General features: G+C 41.5%; 1 protein-coding gene across 2 annotated transcripts in view; it reads left to right on the top strand.

The window, feature by feature from the left end:
• ARID2 (AT-rich interaction domain 2) overlaps positions 1 to 19152 on the top strand; it is an 817990-nt gene that overhangs the window by 783186 nt on the left and 15652 nt on the right. For both annotated transcript variants that reach the window (XM_033959297.1, XM_033959298.1), the window contains 2 exons: positions 8636 to 8759; positions 8846 to 8937. In XM_033959297.1, the coding sequence (XP_033815188.1) occupies positions 8636 to 8759; positions 8846 to 8937 (216 nt within the window). The remainder of the gene's footprint in view (positions 1 to 8635; positions 8760 to 8845; positions 8938 to 19152) is intronic.

Below are 19152 nucleotides of genomic sequence, written 5' to 3' on the forward strand. Positions count from 1 at the left end.
CCCCACCACCAAATTTCCCTGCCCCACCCGGTTACTTTTTCATGCCACCCGGCTGGAAAATATTTCTGGGGAGAACACTGTATATATATGTGTGTGTGTGTGTATATATATATATATATATATATATAAATGAATGTAAAAAATGGTATTACAATTAGTACTATTATGGAGGCGGGGTCTGGGGTGGAGCTTGTGGCCCCCAAACAAAAAAAGCGTTCTGCTTCCTAGGGAATTGGGGATAGACAATGCCTATCCATGAGATTAAAAAATATAGAATCTAGCTACTTATGGAATCTCGACAGGTATTTGTAACCTGAATTGGCCACTGTTGGAAATAGGATGCTGGGCTATATGCACCTTTGATCTGACCCAGAATGGAAATACTTATAGAGGAGCTCCATGTATTTGAAAAATACTTATTACACATGTATTTCATACATTTGAAGAACAGGAAGTACTTGTGTATATATTTATTCAGATTTGTAGCTCAGCTATCCAGTAGTACTCGGAGCAGTTTTAAGTTTTATTTCTAGGACTTTATTTATGATTTGCATTAAATTTTTGTTGCATCTCATATAATTATGAGCCTAAAACTGATTTTTTTTTAATCAAAAGGTTGTTTCATTTGCAAACTTGGATGGACTTTGCATCTAATCCTGTTGTCAGAATTAAAATACTGTGCCTCAAGGTGTTAAATTGAATTCTGCTCCAGAAGTAAAATACCAAACAAGTCATTTAATGTCTGTGATTGTCTCTGGGGAAAAAAGTCTTAAGGAAAAGTTTAAATTTTTTATTTATGATTATATAAATAATTTTAAGCAAATAACTTGTAATTACTTCACATTAAAGAAATGTATTAAACAAATGTTGTGTTATATATCCTGCTGTAGTCCACAAGAAGGGAGATCAAAATGAATAACAGAAAAATAAGGAAAATATTTAAAGCATATACTATACCAATGCTTGCTAAAGAGTAAAATGCACTTTCTTGTACATTCCCTCTGGAGGCTGACCTAGAGGGTTCTTGTATGTCTGTTAGCTTCAGCTGCAGGGCAACTAAAAGATGATCCCTCCCCTTTGGGTTACCTGCCCGGGAGCTTCCTGTCCTGTTCAGTTTGTTCCTGCAACTTCGCTGTATGGTTGCAATCTTTTAATTCTGCTCGTGATTTGTTTTCAATTCCTAGTCTTTTTTTTTTTTTGTGGATTTGCCCACATGCTGTGGATCAACTTTGTGCAAGTGATCCTTCGGCAGGTGATCGCAGGCAATTTAAATTTTGCCTGCTTCTGGAAGGTGCTCTGTAAGCCTGAAACTGCTGTAAGCCCTCTGGACAGCCTGCAGATTGGATTGGGTCTCCAGGATTGGGAGTCATCTCTCCCCTGGTTTGTCCGCAAAGGGGTAGAGCGCAGGCTGCTGTGGTTCTGAGGAGGTACGCTGGGATTGGAATCACGCTGCATGTCTTCCCTGATTTCCCTGAGGGGTCCTTGTGGTCGTGATCTGAGGTGACAGGGAAGGTGAGGCGGCCAGAAGACCTGAAAAATCCAGTTTAATCAGCTCCTGAGGTACTGATCTCTTTGCTTGTACTGTATATTGCAAGTTGCCATAGACTTTCATTGCAGTACATGTCTCTGTGGTGTCAGTTTGCCAATTTTCTTGGGGGGTGCTCAAATCGGGGTTTGGGGGGGTTCTCTGCATGCCCTGGTCCCTCCACCACACCTAAAATTGCCATTTTTAACGTTTTTCCTACATTTTTAATGGGCATTTTTGTTGCAAAATCGGCACCCGTGGCAGCCATCTTAGATTTTCTTTAAACTTTTTTAAACTATGTTTTTTGGATTTAGAAGCTTCGTTTTTGCTCCAAAGTTCATAGATGGCCACCTCAGGACAGGATGGCATGGATTCATGCCTTAAATGCAGCGGATGGCTTGTGGATTTGCAGCCATGGCACACGAGGGGCGTGAATTGTGCGTGGATGCCGCACTATCAGGGGAGTTTATGCTTTCCTCCGATTCCACTGGAGACGCGATTCCAGCGTTTCGGACGCCTAAATTGGGCACGGAGGGCACTTTCGTGAAATCCAAGCGCAGTTCTGGGGAAAATTAATGAGATTTGGAAGACTTATTTCAACCCATTCCAAATCTGAGTCCCACAGATCGGCCCTGGCCACCGAGGACTAATTTCCGCCGGACTTTGTGGATATGATGCATCAGGCTTTCATGAGAAAGCGGACTATGCCTGTTCTCCCCTTCGGACTCCGGTGCAGTAGAATTCAGAATGTCAGTCTGCTCCCTTGCTGGTCCGCCTGAAAGACAGCGGCAACTACCTGCTATTGCCTCAGCACCTGCGTCAATTTCTATGTCACACCACTCTTTGGCGGGCTCCGCTGATGTGGCTAGCCTGATGGATCTTGGGAATTCCCAGAACACTGTTTCCCACGATCTGGGGGAGGATCAGATGGTGCGCAGGATCTTTAAGTCCAGTCGCCTTACTGATCTTATCTCTATATCCCTGTGAACATTAAAACTTGATTTAGACTCAGTGGTTCAGGCGGAGTGTTCCGTCATGAGTTCTAAGCTCCCGCTTTCTGCTTCATTTCCGGATCACACGGATTTGGCGGAAATGCTCTTGGAGATTTGGGAGGCCCCAGAGGGTCCCCTGAAGTGCACTAGGGCCATGGCTAAATCGTATCTCATGGCTTTGGAATTTTCCAAGCGCCTTGTCCCACCAAGGGTGAATTCGGCAGTGGCTCAGGTCACTAAACGTACCTCCTTGCCCTCGGATGGAGCGGTTGTCCTGAAGGATGTCTAGGACCGAAGACTGAATTTTGTCATGAAGTGTCTTTTTGATTCCACTGCGACAGAGGTGCTAGCTGCAGTGGCCACTTCCTTTGTGGTTCGGGCATGTCATACTAAACTTTGTCGGGATCCTGAGGAGGTTGTCCTTCGAGATCTCGATTTCCTGGTTTCTGGAGTGAATTCTTTAGCAGACGCACTCTGTGATATTTTGAAAGTTTTTGCTAAGCTGGTAGCTTATTCAGTTTCTGCTAGGAGAATGTTATGGATTTGTCAGTGGTCGGATGATTCTTCATCCAAGGCTACTCTAAGCAAATTGCCATTGAAAGGTTTGCTCTTATTTGTCCAAGGTTTGGACGACCTTATGGCAAGGATGCAGGACCGTAAGCCTAAGGCGCTTCCTGGCCCTTGATCTCGTCCGACTAGGGGGACGGGACAGCCAAATTTTCATCCCTTCCAGAGAACCTCGCAGACACTGGACCTCCTGCGGAGGGACAGCATTTTGGAGCACCCTACAGACCTTGCTTTGGAGGTGCAGCGCGCCAACAGCCTTCCAACTCTCGACCTTCTGTCCCTTCCAAGAGAAAATTATGAAGCCAGGGCTCTGGCGAGGCCTCCTCGAATCGGGGGTCCTTCCTTCCAGAATGGTTAAAGATAACCTCGGACCAGTGGGTCCTAGAGGTGCTCAGGGAAGGTCTTCGACTACAGTTCTTCCAGCTGCTGCTGGACTTTTTCATGTCTTCTCCCAAGGGCAATCTGGACAGAGCCCGCAAGGTGTGTGCTACGGTGCGCCGGTTACTAGATCTGACAGCCAAAGAGCCTGTCCCATGGGATGTCTTGGGCTCCTGGAGATACTCAATTTACTTCTTATTGAGGAAGGTTACATCTCACAATACACAATAGTACTAATATACAGTGCTGGAACCTTCTTAATTCATAAGGCTCTAAGTATTCCAATATCTAAATAGCAGCTACTTTTGTAGGAGAATTTTGTATGGACCTTCAGAATGTAACCAGGAATTTCATAATCCCAGCTACTCAGGTCTCCATCAGTCTAGTATTTATTGAAACTCATCCATTTTGTTTTAATCTTTATTCATTCTTTTTTACTTTTTGTACTTTTTCTAACTTTTCTTTAAAACGTTTTAGAGTGCAATAACTACTTAGCTTATAGTAGATTATCATCTACACCGATATGCATGTTTCAACCGAAACTTTTACATATCTCCTACCATCCATGAGCTTCAACAAGAATTCAGAGGTGGAAAAAAATTTTTCCTACCGTCATAATATCAGGTTTTTTTCCCAGAGGGCACTCCATTAAAAAGATCCTTAAAACAGCATGGAAGGAATACCCAAACAACAATTGTAGAAAACAGTCCAGATGGTAAAATAGCAGCCAGAGTTGTAAAATATGCGCTTACCAAATTAGAGTTCTGAGATCCGTTATCTAACATGGCCGCAGTTTGAAATTAGCAGACTTTGCAACGTAGAGACATAAGCATCAGACTACAAGGCAGAGCAAAGAAGCCAGAGTTGGTCCCGTCATAGAACTATGATTCATAGCATCAGTATCCAGGCAACCACAGTGCAGAAACCCTGAAGGTTAAATTCTCAGGTGAGATTACAGACAGCCACTCGATTTCTTCATACTTGTTCCTTGATGGCTAAAGCTTTATGATAATTGAAGAAGGTTAGACATATCTTTCATCATCAACATTTTTCCAAACTAGTTCAGTCAATTATATTATTTTGTCTCGATTATTGTAATGTTATTTACTTCAGTATTACAAAAACTTGTCTTCATAGATTGCAGCTGATTCAAAACACTGCTGCAAAATTAATTTTTGGGAAACGTAAATTTGATCAAGTGACTCTGTTGCTCCAGAGTCTCCATTGGCTCCTGGTTTATTTTAAAAGTTCAATTCAAATGTGCTTGTGTTGTTTTTAAAATCCTATATGGTATCTTTACTCCTCTTCTTCCTTTATCTTGGAACATTTACAGATTTTCCTATGCAAGAGGTAATCAACAATTTTTTTTTAATTAAATTTATTAATTGTTACAACATATAACAAATTCAGGCAAAATAAACAATTGTAAAGGAAACAAAATTAAAAATAATAATATTCATCAAGTCCACATTATTGGGGCCTTTAACAAAAGCAATAATTAAACATCAACATCTTCAACGTTAATACACTCTAGAGGCAAGCATAATAATTATCATCATTTTCATTCTCATTCCATCTCAGCCTCTGCATTAATAACAGGCAAAATATCCAACTTAGGTTTATCTAGAAGAAAATTCTCTAAATGAGTTGGGTCTAAAAAAGTATATTTGGTATCTTGATATACCACCAAACACTTGCAGGGGAACTTAAGAAAAAATGAAGCACCTACACTCAAGGCTTTAGCCTTAAGTTGTAGGAATTGCTTCCTCCTGTATTTTGTCTGTTTAGAGACATCTGAAAAAACATTAATCTGTTGACCACAGAACATAGCATTCTTATTTAAAAAATACAATTTAAGGATATCTTGTTTTTCCATCTCGGTCTTAAATGTGACTAATAATGTTGCTCTTTTGGCTATATAATCTTTAGATGACTCAAGAAATTGGGAAATATTCAAACTATCAGGAGACACTAATTGATCTTTCCCCCATTCTTCTGAAATCTTTATAATACTACTGGGCAAATAATAAAGATTATCTGGAGAGAAATTTTCTAAACCAGTATAAGATAGTACATCTTTTAAATACATTACATTACATTACATTAGTGATTTCTATTCCACCTGTGCCTTGCGGTTCTAGGTGGATTACAAATTATAAGAGATCTGGACATTACCGAGAGAATTGCAAAACAAAGATTATTCAGAGAAATTACATAACAGATTATCTAGAGATATTACTTAATAGATTATCTAGGGAAATTGCATAACCGTGATTCATGTACTTTACATGGTGTGGTAGTGGATTCAATTATAAGAATTACATTCAATTATAGGAATTACATTCAATTATGAGAATTATATTTAAGAGAATCAAGTGATAACAGGATGTAGTGGAGAATATCAGTATATGCGGGTTGCAGACGAGAAATTACCTAACAGTGACGTAAGATGTTTGTTGGATGGTGAAGTAGATGCTTATTTAGGAGTCTGAGTATTTTTGGAGGGAAAGGTTCTAGGAGTTGACTAATGTGATATTCAGGAGAGGGAGAGCTTGTGCGAAAGGGGAGGAGACTAGTTAGTAAGGACATGTTTTTTGAATAGAAATGTTTTGATTTCTTTTCGAAACACTTTGATGTCTGTTGTGTTGATCATTAGTTTGGTGATGGTGGGGTCAATTTTCGCTGCCTGTGTCGCTAGAAGGCTGTCGTATAGTTTCTTACTTCGGGTACCATTATGAGGGGGGTAGGTGAATTGGTTTTGAGTTCTCCTCGATCTGGATGAGTGGTAGCGGTATAGGCGGTTGTTTAGGTAACAGGGGGCTGTTCCGTGGGTTACTTTAAATAGAAGACAATAGAACTTGAACTGAGTTCTAGCTTTTATCGGAAGCCAGTGAGAGTCTACATAGGCGGGGGTGATGTGGTCATATTTGTTGAGACAGTAGATGAGTCTGATGGCTGTGTTCTGAATGGTCTGTAGTTGTTTTATCATGTAGTTTGGGCATGGTAGGTAGAGGCTGTTGCAGTAATCCAAAGTACTGAGTGTGAGGGATTGTACAATGATCTTGTAGTGTTCTTTGGTAAGGAATTTTCTTATTTTTCTTAGGTTTCGCATGGTGAAGAATGCCTTCTGTATGATTTTGTGTGTCTGTGTCTGCATAGTGCAGCGTCTGTCTAATTGTATTCCTAGTATTTTGAGAGTGCTTTGTATAGGATATTTGATTGCGTTGACTTCCAGTTCTGTTAGTGATGGTTTTTGTTCCTTCTCTAGTAGTAGGAATTTGGTTTTCTCCACATTCAGTTTCAGCTTATGGTTCGTCATCCATTTTTCTACGGTTTCCAATGTTGTTTTCAGGCGTCCCTTGGAGATTTTAAGTAGTTCTAAAGGAGAAAGAAAATGAGATAAAGGGAAATTCAGAAATCTGAGGTTCCTAGATCTCAAAGCATTCTCCATTTTTTCCAACTGTAAATGTAATAAAGTATTATCCTTTACTTGAGATACAACACAAGATTGCATTACAGAGACAGATGTTTCTATTTTATCTAATTTCTTTCCCATATTAACCAATTGAGTATCATGCTCAGCCACTTTATTTGTTATTTCTGAGGAAAACTGACATAATTGCACTACTGTGCCCTGTAGTGAACTCTCAATTCTATTAACAACGGTCCAGACATCTTGCAGAGTAATTAATTTATTGCCCACCTCAGGCCTAAGAATAGGACCGGTAGGCATTGAAACAGGAGAGACCATAAAGGAATGTTCCCCCTTTGAATTATTTTTAGAATCCAGCTCAGAAAGTAGTGGGGAGGCTTAATCCGACCCTGATTGGGAAATGGAGTCAGCCTTCTCTGGTAATGGAGTAAGAGGTTGAGGTGGCGGTGTGGGTTCACCAGATGAAAGAGAGGCAGATTGGGATCGAAAATCAGTCTTACCTTCAGATATCGCTGTTAAAACTTATAAATGACGATCCATGGGTCCATACACATTAGAAAGTGATGAAGAAATAATCTTAGCTTTACGCTTTCCCATTATTCTTCCCAATTGCTCCTCGCTCCTCTTGGCTCCAAAGGGGCGTGTCCTGCCCCTTTGGCCATGCCCCTTCGGTCACGCGGTCTTGGGCACGCGTCCGCGGGCCTCGTTCCGCGGCTCACCTCGATCTTATTCTGAGGAGAGAGGACCTCTCCTCGAGTCGGCAACTGCCGGTAGTGGCTGCAGGGGTGCCTGACTGGAGAGTGGATACTCCGGCAGGAAGCAGTCAGCCCTCAACAATTTAAATTATCTCTTCCCTCCAAGAAAGGGATAAAAGAAGTCAAGATTTTTACTCAATCTCTGATTTTTAAGCTCTCTCAACTCTGGAATGATCTTCCACTCCTTTTAAGGAGTTCTGGTTCACTCCAACATTTTCATAAATCTTTAAAAACTATTTTATTTGCTAAACACTGCAAATTAATCTTCTGAAACTTAGTCTTATTCTTTATGCTTTATTTGTTAAGTTAATTATTGTAAACCGAGTCGAGCTTTCTTGGACTGATGTCTCGGTATATAAAGCCAAGCATTAAATTAAATTAGATTAGATTCCCGTGCCCTCTCTTTCTTCTGTTTCCTGTTGTCATAGATGTACATGGCTTTTCTACTAACTGAGCAGGACAGAAAGCTCCCAGGCAGGTAGCCCAAAGGGGAGGGATCATCTTTTAGTTGCTCTGCAGCTGAAGCTTACAGACATACAAGAACCCTCTAGTTAAGCCTCCAGAGGAGATTTACAAGAAGGAAGATTAGCAGAGGTAAGAAACATGATCTTTCATTAAAGACCCTGTTATCGGCTATCTGAAGGTGATTCAGAGATCACCTGTTGCCAGAAAGGTTAGGTTTACTGTTTTCCAAAATATATACTTAGTGGACTGAGAGATGATGTTGCACGTGCAGGGAAATTTGAGGAAAAAAATATGGCCCCAAATTGAGGACCCCAGGTCTTAAAAGGGAAAATTATTTATGTCTCTTTACACAAACCAGGAAATAGGTACTCTTAACAGCGCTAAACATTTATGACAATTCTTAAATTGTCTCTATCAGAGCTACCAACCAAAGACATTATTAATGTTGCTGTGCTACTGCCCAATTGTGTAGCTTCCAGTGAAGTTAAAAACATTTTTTTTTTCTTTTTAATCAATTTAGGCAGCCAACAACAGGGAGTACAGCCTCTACTCCCAGAGCACAAAAGACCATTGTGAACCATCCTAGTGCAGCCCTCATGGCACTAAGGAGAGGATCAAGAAACCTTGTATTTAGAGATTTTACGGTAAGTTTCAAAACATTTTTTTTTTGCTGAAAAATGGTTGATTAGTGACTTGCATTTAATCATCAGATTTTCCTTTACCTTTTAAGGATGAAAAAGAGGGACCAATAACTAAACACATCCGATTAACAGCTGCCTTAATATTAAAAAATCTTGCTAAATATTCAGAATGTGGTCGCAGGTGAGCACATTTTCTTCATTCTGCTTGCCTATCTATGTGAAATATGTTAGAATGTGATGTTAACAAGTTTCTGTTTTAGAAAGATAGATGCATTTTGTATTGTGTATCTCTAGTACATAGGTACACACCTGACAGATAACATTTGCTTCTGTGTCATACTGAATACATGACCCTCACATGGCTGACACAGTATGGTAGGTTTTATGAGTTAAATGTAAACATGCTCTGCATCCACAAAATCCCATCTCCCTCCAACAATAGGTGTCAATGAGAACTATCACATTTCTCCATGGAAGTTACCATGCAAATATATATATGTAGATAGTGTGTCTGTTGTATGGTAGGTTAGGATATTTTTAGGTTTTGTATTGTTTCACAATATTCCCAGTAGTAGGGAGATTTATTCTGCTTTTACTCAGAAGATATATATGATTTAAACACATATATATGATTTAAACAGCAGGAATTATATCAGATATATGTGATTTAAACAGCAGGAATTCTATCCAAGAATAAGCAGCACTACAAATATACCTTACACTTATTACTGGTAAAATAGAACAAATGGGAGTGATATAGAGTTCTATATATGTGAATAGAATGCTATTCCTTGGTCACAGGCAAACCCGCACCAAATACAAGAGCAAGGGATTACACATTAGAAACAAAGAGATAAAAATGGAACTAGGAACTCCAAGAAGTCAAACTATGTATGTACCACAACATAAAAAGTAAAACTAGAAATGCATTTCCTCTTGTACTAAACAAAATACAAAAACATTTGTGATGCACATTTTCCAAAGCTAACGTATTCCACTTAACAAATTCAAAATAAAACACTTTGTTTTATCTTTGTCTGGACATTTTATTTTTCTAAGAATGTTGGTCTCAGTTTCTCTCTTCTGCTTTCCTGTTTTTATGCTTTTTCCAGTGGGAACTGTCCATTTCTTCTCATCCCACTTTCTTCCTTCCCTTACTATATTTGTCTGACCTATTTCCTTTTTCTTTTCTGCCTTCTAAACTAAACTAAACCTTAAGTTTATATACCGCATCATCTCCACAGAAGTAGAGCTCGGCACGGTTTACAAGAACTTAAAAATGAGAAAGGGTAGGAAAAGGTTTACATAAGTTTATAAATCGAGTGGAAAAGTAAGGGAAAAGAAATTACATGTTAGAGAAGAGCCAGGTTTTTAGTTGCTTGCAGAATAAATGGAGGGAGCTCAGGTTCCGCAGCGGGATAGTAAGGTCATTCCAGAGACCTGTGATTTTGAAAAGAAGTGATTTTCCCAGTTTACCTGCGTGGAGAATACCATGTAGGGAGGGGAAGGATAGTTTTAATTTATGGGCGGTCCTGGTGGAGTCAGGGCACAAGGAGTTAAAAGAAAGTGGGATTAGGGAAGGAAGGATGCCGTGAATAATCTTAAAAGCCAGGCAAGAGCATTTGAATTGGACTCTGGAAATCACTGGGAGCCAATGAAGATTGGCCAGGAGTGGGGAGACGTGGTCAGATTTACGTTTTGCAAAAATCAGCTTGGCTGCTATGTTCTGAATAAGCTGGAGCCTTTGGAGGCTTTTTTTTGTTAAGCATTAAGGTAAATGGCATTACAATAGTCAAGTTTGGAGAGGATGATGGATTGGACAAGGACGGCGAAATGTTTTTGGCGGAAGAAGGGTCTTGCTTTCGTTAGCATGTGGAGGCTGAAAAAGCATGATTTTGTCAAGGAGTTGAGGTGGTCGTTGAGAGAGAGAGAGGAATCGATAATGATGCCAAGGACCTTGCTTGAGAACTCAAGGTGTAAGGCAGTGCCTGAGGGCAGTACGAAGAGGGTGGGCAGGTGTTCTAACTTTGGGCCGAGCCAGAGTAATTTTGTTTTTGGTTCATTTCCCACTCAAATTTTACCTTCTTACTCTTTAGTTCTCCATTTACGTATGTTTCACTTACATATCAACTTTCCAACGCCTCTTCTCACCTCCTAGGTCTCCCATTTCTTCTATTTTATGCCCTCCCTGGCCTTCTGTTCCCTTCTATCTTTCAACACTCCCCATTACAACACTTCTCCATGGCCTCTCATACATAGTTCCATCAGGCCCAGCATCTCCCGCCCTTTCTACATCCTGTTAGATAAGCATCTTCTCTCCCTCACCACCCTCACTTTTAGTCCATCATGTCCCTATCTCCTTTGTTTCTCTTCCGCAGCACTTGTAGCTTAGCATCTCTGCCCCATCTCCACTTACACTTGTAGTCCAGCATCTTCTTGATGTTCCCCTGCTTTCTGCTCACACTTGAAGCCCTCTCTCTCCTCCATTTCTGTGGTCCATCAACTCCTTGTCCCTTTTCCCTCCTCCTTTCTTCTCCTTTATCTTTTCTTGTCTCCCTTTACCATTTCCTTGTCTGCTTTCCCATTCTTTCTGCCCTTATGGTATAACAATGCCCTTATGGTATAACAATGCCCTGACCCCTCTTTCTTCCTCCTCGACCCCTATGGTACAACATCTTATCCAGGACAAGCAGGCAGCATATTCACATGGGGTTGATGTCATCCATGGAGCCCTGGTACGGACAGCTTTAAAAGTGGATCACCAATTTAAGTTTTTGAAAACTTTGCGACTGCCTGCACCACCCAACACAGGCTCGCGGTACCTCAGTTCTTCGTTTTCCGCAGGGCAAAGAAGTTCAGTTTTTTTTGTGCCTTGCCTTCCTGCTTCGCGTTCTTTTTATATTGTTTTGTGTCTTTTTTTCTTTTTCTTTCCCTTTTTGTATTTTGTTAAAAAAAAAGGAAAAAAGAGAGACTATAATTTTTTTCCCTCCTTTTTCCCTTGGGCTTCAACCTTCAAGGTTTTGTTTCTCTCAGCAATTGAGTGTAATCTTGCTGATGTAATTTTCCTATCCATGTCTAGGCCATTAACAGGTTTTAAAAAGTAGTGCTGCAGGTATCAAAGGCCTGTTTCCCTCACCAACCTGTATATATGGAGCTTGCAGTGTCTTGGACCTGAACACTGGGTAGAAACCTGTGTTTGGGTAACCGGAGAACTGGATTGAGGACATATGCTAGATGTCATTTATTTAGATTTCAGCAAAGCCTTTGACACGGTTCCTCATAGGAGGCTTTTGAACAAACTTGAAGGGCTGAAGTTAGGACCCAAAGTGGTGAACTGGATTAGAAACTGGTTGTTGGACAGATGCCTGAGGTTAATGGAAGTCGCTCAGAGGAAGGAAAGGTGAGTAGTGGAGTCCCTCAGGGTTCGGTGCTGGGGCTAATCCTGTTCAATATATTTGTGAGTGACATTGCTGAAGGGATAAGAAGGTAAGGTTTGCCTTTTTGCGGATGATACCAAGATTTGTAACAGAGTAGACACCGTGGAGGGAGTGGAAAACATGAAAAAGGATCTGCAAAAGTTAGAGGAATGGTCTAATATCTGACAGCTAAAATTCAATGCAAAGAAATGCAGAGTAATGTATTTGGGGATTAATAATTGGAAGGAACTGCATAAGCTGAGAGGTGAGAAGCTGATATGCACAGAGTGGGAGAGGTTCCTGGGGTGATAGTATCTGAAGATCTAAAGGTGAAAAAACAAGGCGGTGGCTGCTGTCAGAAGGATGCTGGGCTGTATAAAGAGAGGCGTAACCATTAGAAGGAAGAAGGTGTTGATGCCCCACTTGGAGAATTGTGTTCAGTTCTGGAGACCATATCTGGTGAAGGACATAAGAAGACTTGAAGCGTTCCAGAGGAGGGCGACAAAAATGATAGGAGGTTTGCGCCAAAAGATGTATGAGGAGAGACTGGAAAGCCTGAATATGTATACCTTAGAGGAAAGGAGGGACAGGGGAGATATGATTCAGACGTTTAAGTACTTGAAAGGTATTAATGTAGAACAAAATCTTTTCAAGAGAAAGGAAAATGGTAAAACCAGAGGGCATAATTTGAGGCTGAGGGGATAGGAGACTCAAGAGCAATGTAAGGAAATTCTTCGGAGAGGGTGGTGGATGCCTGGAATGCGCTCTGGAGAGAGGTGGTAGAGAGGAAAACTGACGGAGTTCAAAAAAGCGTGTGATGAACACAGAGGATCTAGAATCAGAAAATAATAGTAAATATTGAAGGTCTGTACTGGGCAGACTTGCATGGTCTGTGTCTGTTTATGGCCATTTGGTTGAGGATGGGCTAGGGAGGGCTTCAAAGGCTGGGAGGGTATAGATGGGCTGGAGTGAGCTTTGACGGATACTTCAGTAGTTGGAACCTAAGCACAGCTTTGGATCCTTACCCAGAAATAGCTAAGAAGAAGAAAAAAAAATTAAATTGAATCAAGTTGGGCAGACTGGATGGACCATTCAGGTCTTTATCTGCTGTCATCTACTATGTTACTATGGTGTTCCACCTTGCAGAAGCACTCGATTAAAGCCATAAACTTCATCAGGAGAAGTTATTCGGGACTGTCATGGATATCGACAAAACCTCGCAACCATCGACATTGAAGACTTCTACATTGGTATCAGGAGATCTTGCTCCATTGGGTAAGCCAGCCAAAAAGCCTCCAGCTTCCCAACTAACATTGCAGACCAAGCAGCTACACCCACTCTTACGGCTTATCTCTCCTTCGAGGTGTGCATCCTCATCGAGGTCACCCTCTCCAAGGCAAGCCGCTGTACCGGTAGAGAAGCCACAGATACCGGTGCTTTTCTTTTGGGAAAAGCTCGATGAGCTGTTCCAAAGGGAGCTGGGTAATCTTTTCAAACTTCATGCACCAGCATCAACTCTCTGAGTACCGGCCCAGTCTGAGCATACTGCCTTGAGGGCTCATGGTATCACAGCCAGCTCTCATGTAGTACGTCGGCATGGATCCTCATCCAATCACCATCGATCCTCTTGACGCTCTACTTCTAGATATTGATCATCGCATCAACGATCAAGTTCTCCATCGGTACATCGATCCACTTCATCAAGATATTTTCAATGTTCAGAAGCACTATTCTCCATCACGCATTTCCAAAAGCAAGAGAGCTTCACGACATACCTCCTCCTCTTCTTCTTTGGATCGGTACCGGAGTCATCGTAAGCTTTGATCCTCTCGATGCACACCGTCACCAAAGGTCATTTATGACTGACTGATACAGACAATGATCTCTGCTTCTGCAACTGAAGCTGCTTATACTCTTTCAGAGCCTTCTAAGAAATCTCTGCCCAAAGACAAGATCTACTGAAGACTGTCCTTCACTAAATTAATTAGGCAGTTAGGCAAAGACCTAGGCCTGTTAAACTAGAAGCTGACTCTGCCTTCAGTGCTAAATATCTAGAGGCTTTGGATTATGATGAGCCTCCCAAGGAGCTTTTGAAATTACCATTACATGGTATTTTCAAAGAGACTATTCACAAGAATTGGGAGAGGCTCCTTGACTATTGCAGCGGCTCCCAGAAAGCTGGAATCTCTTTATAGAATCATTTCTTCTCTGGGCTTTGATAAACCACAGCTCCAGCATCAATCACTGGTTGTAGAATCAACTTTTTAAAAGTTTTTTTGTTGAAAATTTATGCCTCAATGCCACCAGGGTATGGTGGTCAAACTGTGGACAAATTTGGATATTTCCTGTATCAAAATTCCATGCTGGTGAACAGGGTCCTTAATTATAAATTTTTACATATCTTGTTACATAAAACACCTTGTGTGGAAATTACCTTCTTTTGATAAATATATTCCTGCACAACATCTTTAGGAATTTCATACTATTTTTCACACTCTTTCCCAAGCTAGAAAGTATTTGGCAAGATCTGCTTATGATGCCTTCGAGTTATGTAGATTAGGGGTGCCCAAAAAGGTCGATCACGATCGACCAGTAGATTGCAAGGGCAATGCGAGTCGATCATAGAGCCCATCCTGAGCTCTGCGATAGACTCTCGTTGACTTTGCGTTCTCCCTGCTTCCCTGTCACCGCAAAAGCCAGGGTCAAGCGCCAGGCCCACAAGCCTCCCTCCCCCCCCCGATGTCAATTCTGACATCGGAGAGGAAGCTCCGGGTCAGCCAATCGCTACCTGGCTGGCCCAGAACTTCCTCTCCGACGTCAGAATTGATTGGGGGGAAGGAAGGCTTGTGGGCCCGGGCCCGGATTTTGCGGCATTGGGGAAACGGGGAGAATTCAGCGGCAGTGGCCTGGGGGGCAGGGAGAGAGAAAGAAAAAGTGTATTGGGTAGTAGGGGGCAGGCAGGGAGAGAGGAAAAAAAAGTTGGATTTATGGAGGGACAGAGAAAGATGTTGGTTGGGGAATGGAATGAGGTCTGGAGGAGAGGAAGCATACAGAAGAAAGAAAGAAAGATTGGATGCACAGTCAGAAGGAAGTACAACCCAGAGACTCATTAAATCACCAGACAACAAAGGTAGGAAAATGATTTTATTTTCAATTTAGTGATCAAAATGTGTCCGATTTTATATCTGCTGTCTATATTTTGCACTATGGTCCCTTTTTACTAAACCGTAATAGTGGTTTTTAGTGCAGGGAGCCTGTGAGCGTCAGGAGCAGCGCAGGGCATTCTGTGCAGCTCCCTGTGCTAAAAAATGCTATCGTGGTTTAGTAAAAGGGGAGGGGGCATATTTGTCTATTTTTGTATAGTTGTTACTGAGGTGACATTGCAAATTATCTGCCTTGACCTCTTTGAACCCCCCCCCTTGAATATAAATGATAATTAACATTTTCTCTGCGTACAGTGTGTTTTGTGTTTTTTTTAAATTTTATTATTGGTAGATCATTTTGACTTGGTCATTTTAAAAGTAGCTCGCAAGCCAAGAAAGTGTGGGCACCCCTGATCTAGAGCTTCAGCCATGTCAGTAGCGATGAGACGTCTGGCCTGGTTGAGAGTCTCGGATATGGACATCAACCTTTAAGACAGATTGGCTAATACTCTCTGTTTGGGAGAAGAGCTGTTTGGTGACTCCACTGAGCTAGCCACAGAAAAGCTTACTGACCACGTAAAGAATTGGAATGCTTTGGTGAAAACCAAATCTAAGCCTCCCTCGGCTTTTCAATGCCTCCTTCTTACCAAAGGCGTTTTTCTGCCAAGCCTGCTACCTTTTGTCCGCCTCAGCAGAAGAAATAAAAGCAACAGAAGACTCAACCAGTACCTCTTCAAAAGCCTGCTCAGTCTTTTATATATATATATATATATATATATATTTTTTTTTTTTTTTTTTAAGTTTTTTATTAATTTTCAATACAAAGAATACATAAATATCAGTAAAACCAATAATAACGAACTGTCCACAGCCATATAAACAACAATATATTCCCCCTTAGTCTAAAAAGTAGAACTCACAGACTATAAAATCCCAGTCTATCCATAATTAACTAAATTTTCCAGGCTCGCTGTGCCAGCCAACCATACAGTACCCCCTTCCTCTCCACCCCCCACCCATCACAAGGACTCCGAAAATAAGCAATAAAAATAAACATGGGTACAGTCCAGATTATAGAGTAATGTACAGTAAATAGAGAAGCATCAGCCAACACATAATGTCTCCAACTTATTAGTGATTGCCTGCTCAGTCTTTTTGATGGGCTCATGGAGAGCATAGCCACTGTTTCTCTCTCCTAGCCTCTTCCTCAACGAATTGGAGGTCAGATCCAATTATACCATCCGCATTGGGAACTGATAACAACAGACCTCTTGGTTCTAAAAGTCATCAAGAGGTTTACTCTCTTCATTTCATCACAGTATCTCCGGATCATCCTCCAAGAGAGTATTCTTTCAACCCTCAGCAGACTTCCCTTCTTCTGGAAATAGAATCTCTCCTTCTTCTGAATACAATAGAATCCGTTCCTTTTGCTCAGAGAAATTGGGGGTTTTACTCCCAGTATTTTCTTGTATCAAAGAAGACAGGAGGTCTCCATCCAATTTTAGACCTCAGGGGCCTGAACAAATTCTTGGTAAAGGAAAAGTTTTTCATGTTGTCCCTGGCAACTCTATATCCCCTCTTAGATCAGAACGATTGGTTATGCTCTCTGGATCTAAAAGAAGCTTATACCCACATTCCAATCCATCCTGCCCACAGGAAATTCCTTAGATTTCAAGTAGCCCTTCAACACTTTCAATACAAAGTTCTGCCATTCATCCTCGCATCTTCACCCAGGGTATTCACTAAGTGCCTGGTAGTAGTGGCAGCAGTTTTACAGGCTCAAGGTCTTCAAGTGTTTCCTTATCTCGACGATTGGCTAATAAAAGATGCCACTCCTCATGGAATACTTCCAGCAACACAGTCAACAATCCTCTTGTTCCAGCAGTTGGGGTTTGAAATCAATTTTCCCAAATCTCAACTTCAACCCTCTCAAACTCTACAATACATAGGAGCTTTGCTCGACACCATTCACCTCAGAGCATTTCTTCCTCAGCAAAGACGAGATAATTAGATTCAACTTTGCGATCAGGTTTTTCACCTTCCTTCCATCTCAGGATGATGGTGCTACTGGGCCACATGGTGTTTATGGTCAACGTTGCCCCCATTTGCGAGACCTCATCTCAGGATACCTCGTTGGTTTCTGGCATGTCAATGGTCTCAAGCTCTCGACCCACTCTCACAGAAGATTACAGTCACATCTTCTTTTCGTCAATCTCTGCAGTGGTTTTTTGTTTCAAATCTTTCAACATCGGAAAGTTCTGACCACAGACTCATCCAAAGGACCAACGAGTGGCTTCGCGAATGGTGCACAGAGATGAACTTTGGATTCCTAGACCATGGAGAGGCACAGGGACCTGACGGACTCCACCTGACCAGGAGAGGTAGGAACGTATTCGAACATCGACTAGCCCACCTACTTTGTAGGGCTTTAAACTAGGTAAGTTGGGGGAGGGTACATACTCGCATTCCAGAGCAGTAAGCAACCACCCTGAAGAGGAGGCGAGTAGCACCCACACTTCTGAGTCCAAGGTAAGTACCCATACTGCTCTGAGACTCATCTACTCACTGAGGAAACATGATCATATCACAGAAGCCTACATCAACTCACATTGGCTACCAATCCAAGAAAGAATATTATTTAAATTCTACTGCATGATATTCAAAACCCTAAATGGAAACAGCTCAGCCTACCTAAACAATCGCCTCATCCAAGCAACCTCAACCAGACATAGAAAAACGCACTCCCCTTTCACACCTCCCCCGATCAAGGAAGTAAAACGGTCAAAACAATACGACGGCCTCCTAGCCACTCAAGCTGCAAGAATGGATAACCAAATCTCCAACCTACTGTTAACCACCCCAGACTACAAGTTTTTCAGAAAACAAATAAAAACTATACTCTTCAAGAAAGCCCTGAAACAGTCCTAACCACACCCACCCTTAAAACCTCTTACTCTTAACAACACTTTTACCTATCAAATGCTATCTAAAACCCATAATTTCACCATATTCTTACCTCCTAAAGACCTCCACTTCCCTTTGGTAACTCTTTATCCAATGTTTATTACCTTAAAAAATTCTATGTCATCGCTTATTCTACTCCTTTTAATTTGTATGTAATTCCTGTTTTTTAGTTGGAATGTAATCCGCCTTGAACCGCAAGGTAATGGCGGAATAGAAATCACTAATGTAATGTAATGTACTACACGTGATAATTTAGGAGCCACACCAACTCGGAAGGGAATCTCTTCACAGGTATGGAGAGCTATGTATGTTAATGCACACAGCTTGGGCAATAAAATTCTGGAATTAGAGACTGAGATAATGAACGCCGACCTAGACGTGGTAGCGATATCCGAGACCCGGTTCACTGATTCGCATGGGTGGGATATGGTTATATCAGGCTACAACCTACTTCGTCATGATAGAGAGAGCAAGTTAGGAGGAGGGGTAGCACTATATACTAAGGAAAACTACCAGAATCACAGATGTTAGATACACCGGGGAATCCCTCTGGGTGAACCTGGCCAGAGGGAATGAAAAATGCCTATACCTTGGTGTGGTATACAGACCTCCAAGACAACAGGAAGACAAAGACATGGAATTAATCGAAGACATAGAGAACATCACTTGAGACTTCAACATGCCTGATGCAGATTGGAGCACACTCTCTGCGACTACATGTGGCAGCAGAAGAATATTAACCTCCATAAAGGGTGCACGACTCAAACAAATGGTATTAGAACCCACTAGGGACCAGGCCATACTGGACCTGGTACTCACCAATGGAGACAGCATATCGGAGGTTTCTGTAGGAGATACGCTGGCCTCCAGCGA

This window comes from Geotrypetes seraphini, chromosome 9, assembly GCF_902459505.1.
Source record: "Geotrypetes seraphini chromosome 9, aGeoSer1.1, whole genome shotgun sequence".
In the NCBI taxonomy this organism is placed as follows: Eukaryota; Metazoa; Chordata; class Amphibia; order Gymnophiona; family Dermophiidae; genus Geotrypetes; species Geotrypetes seraphini.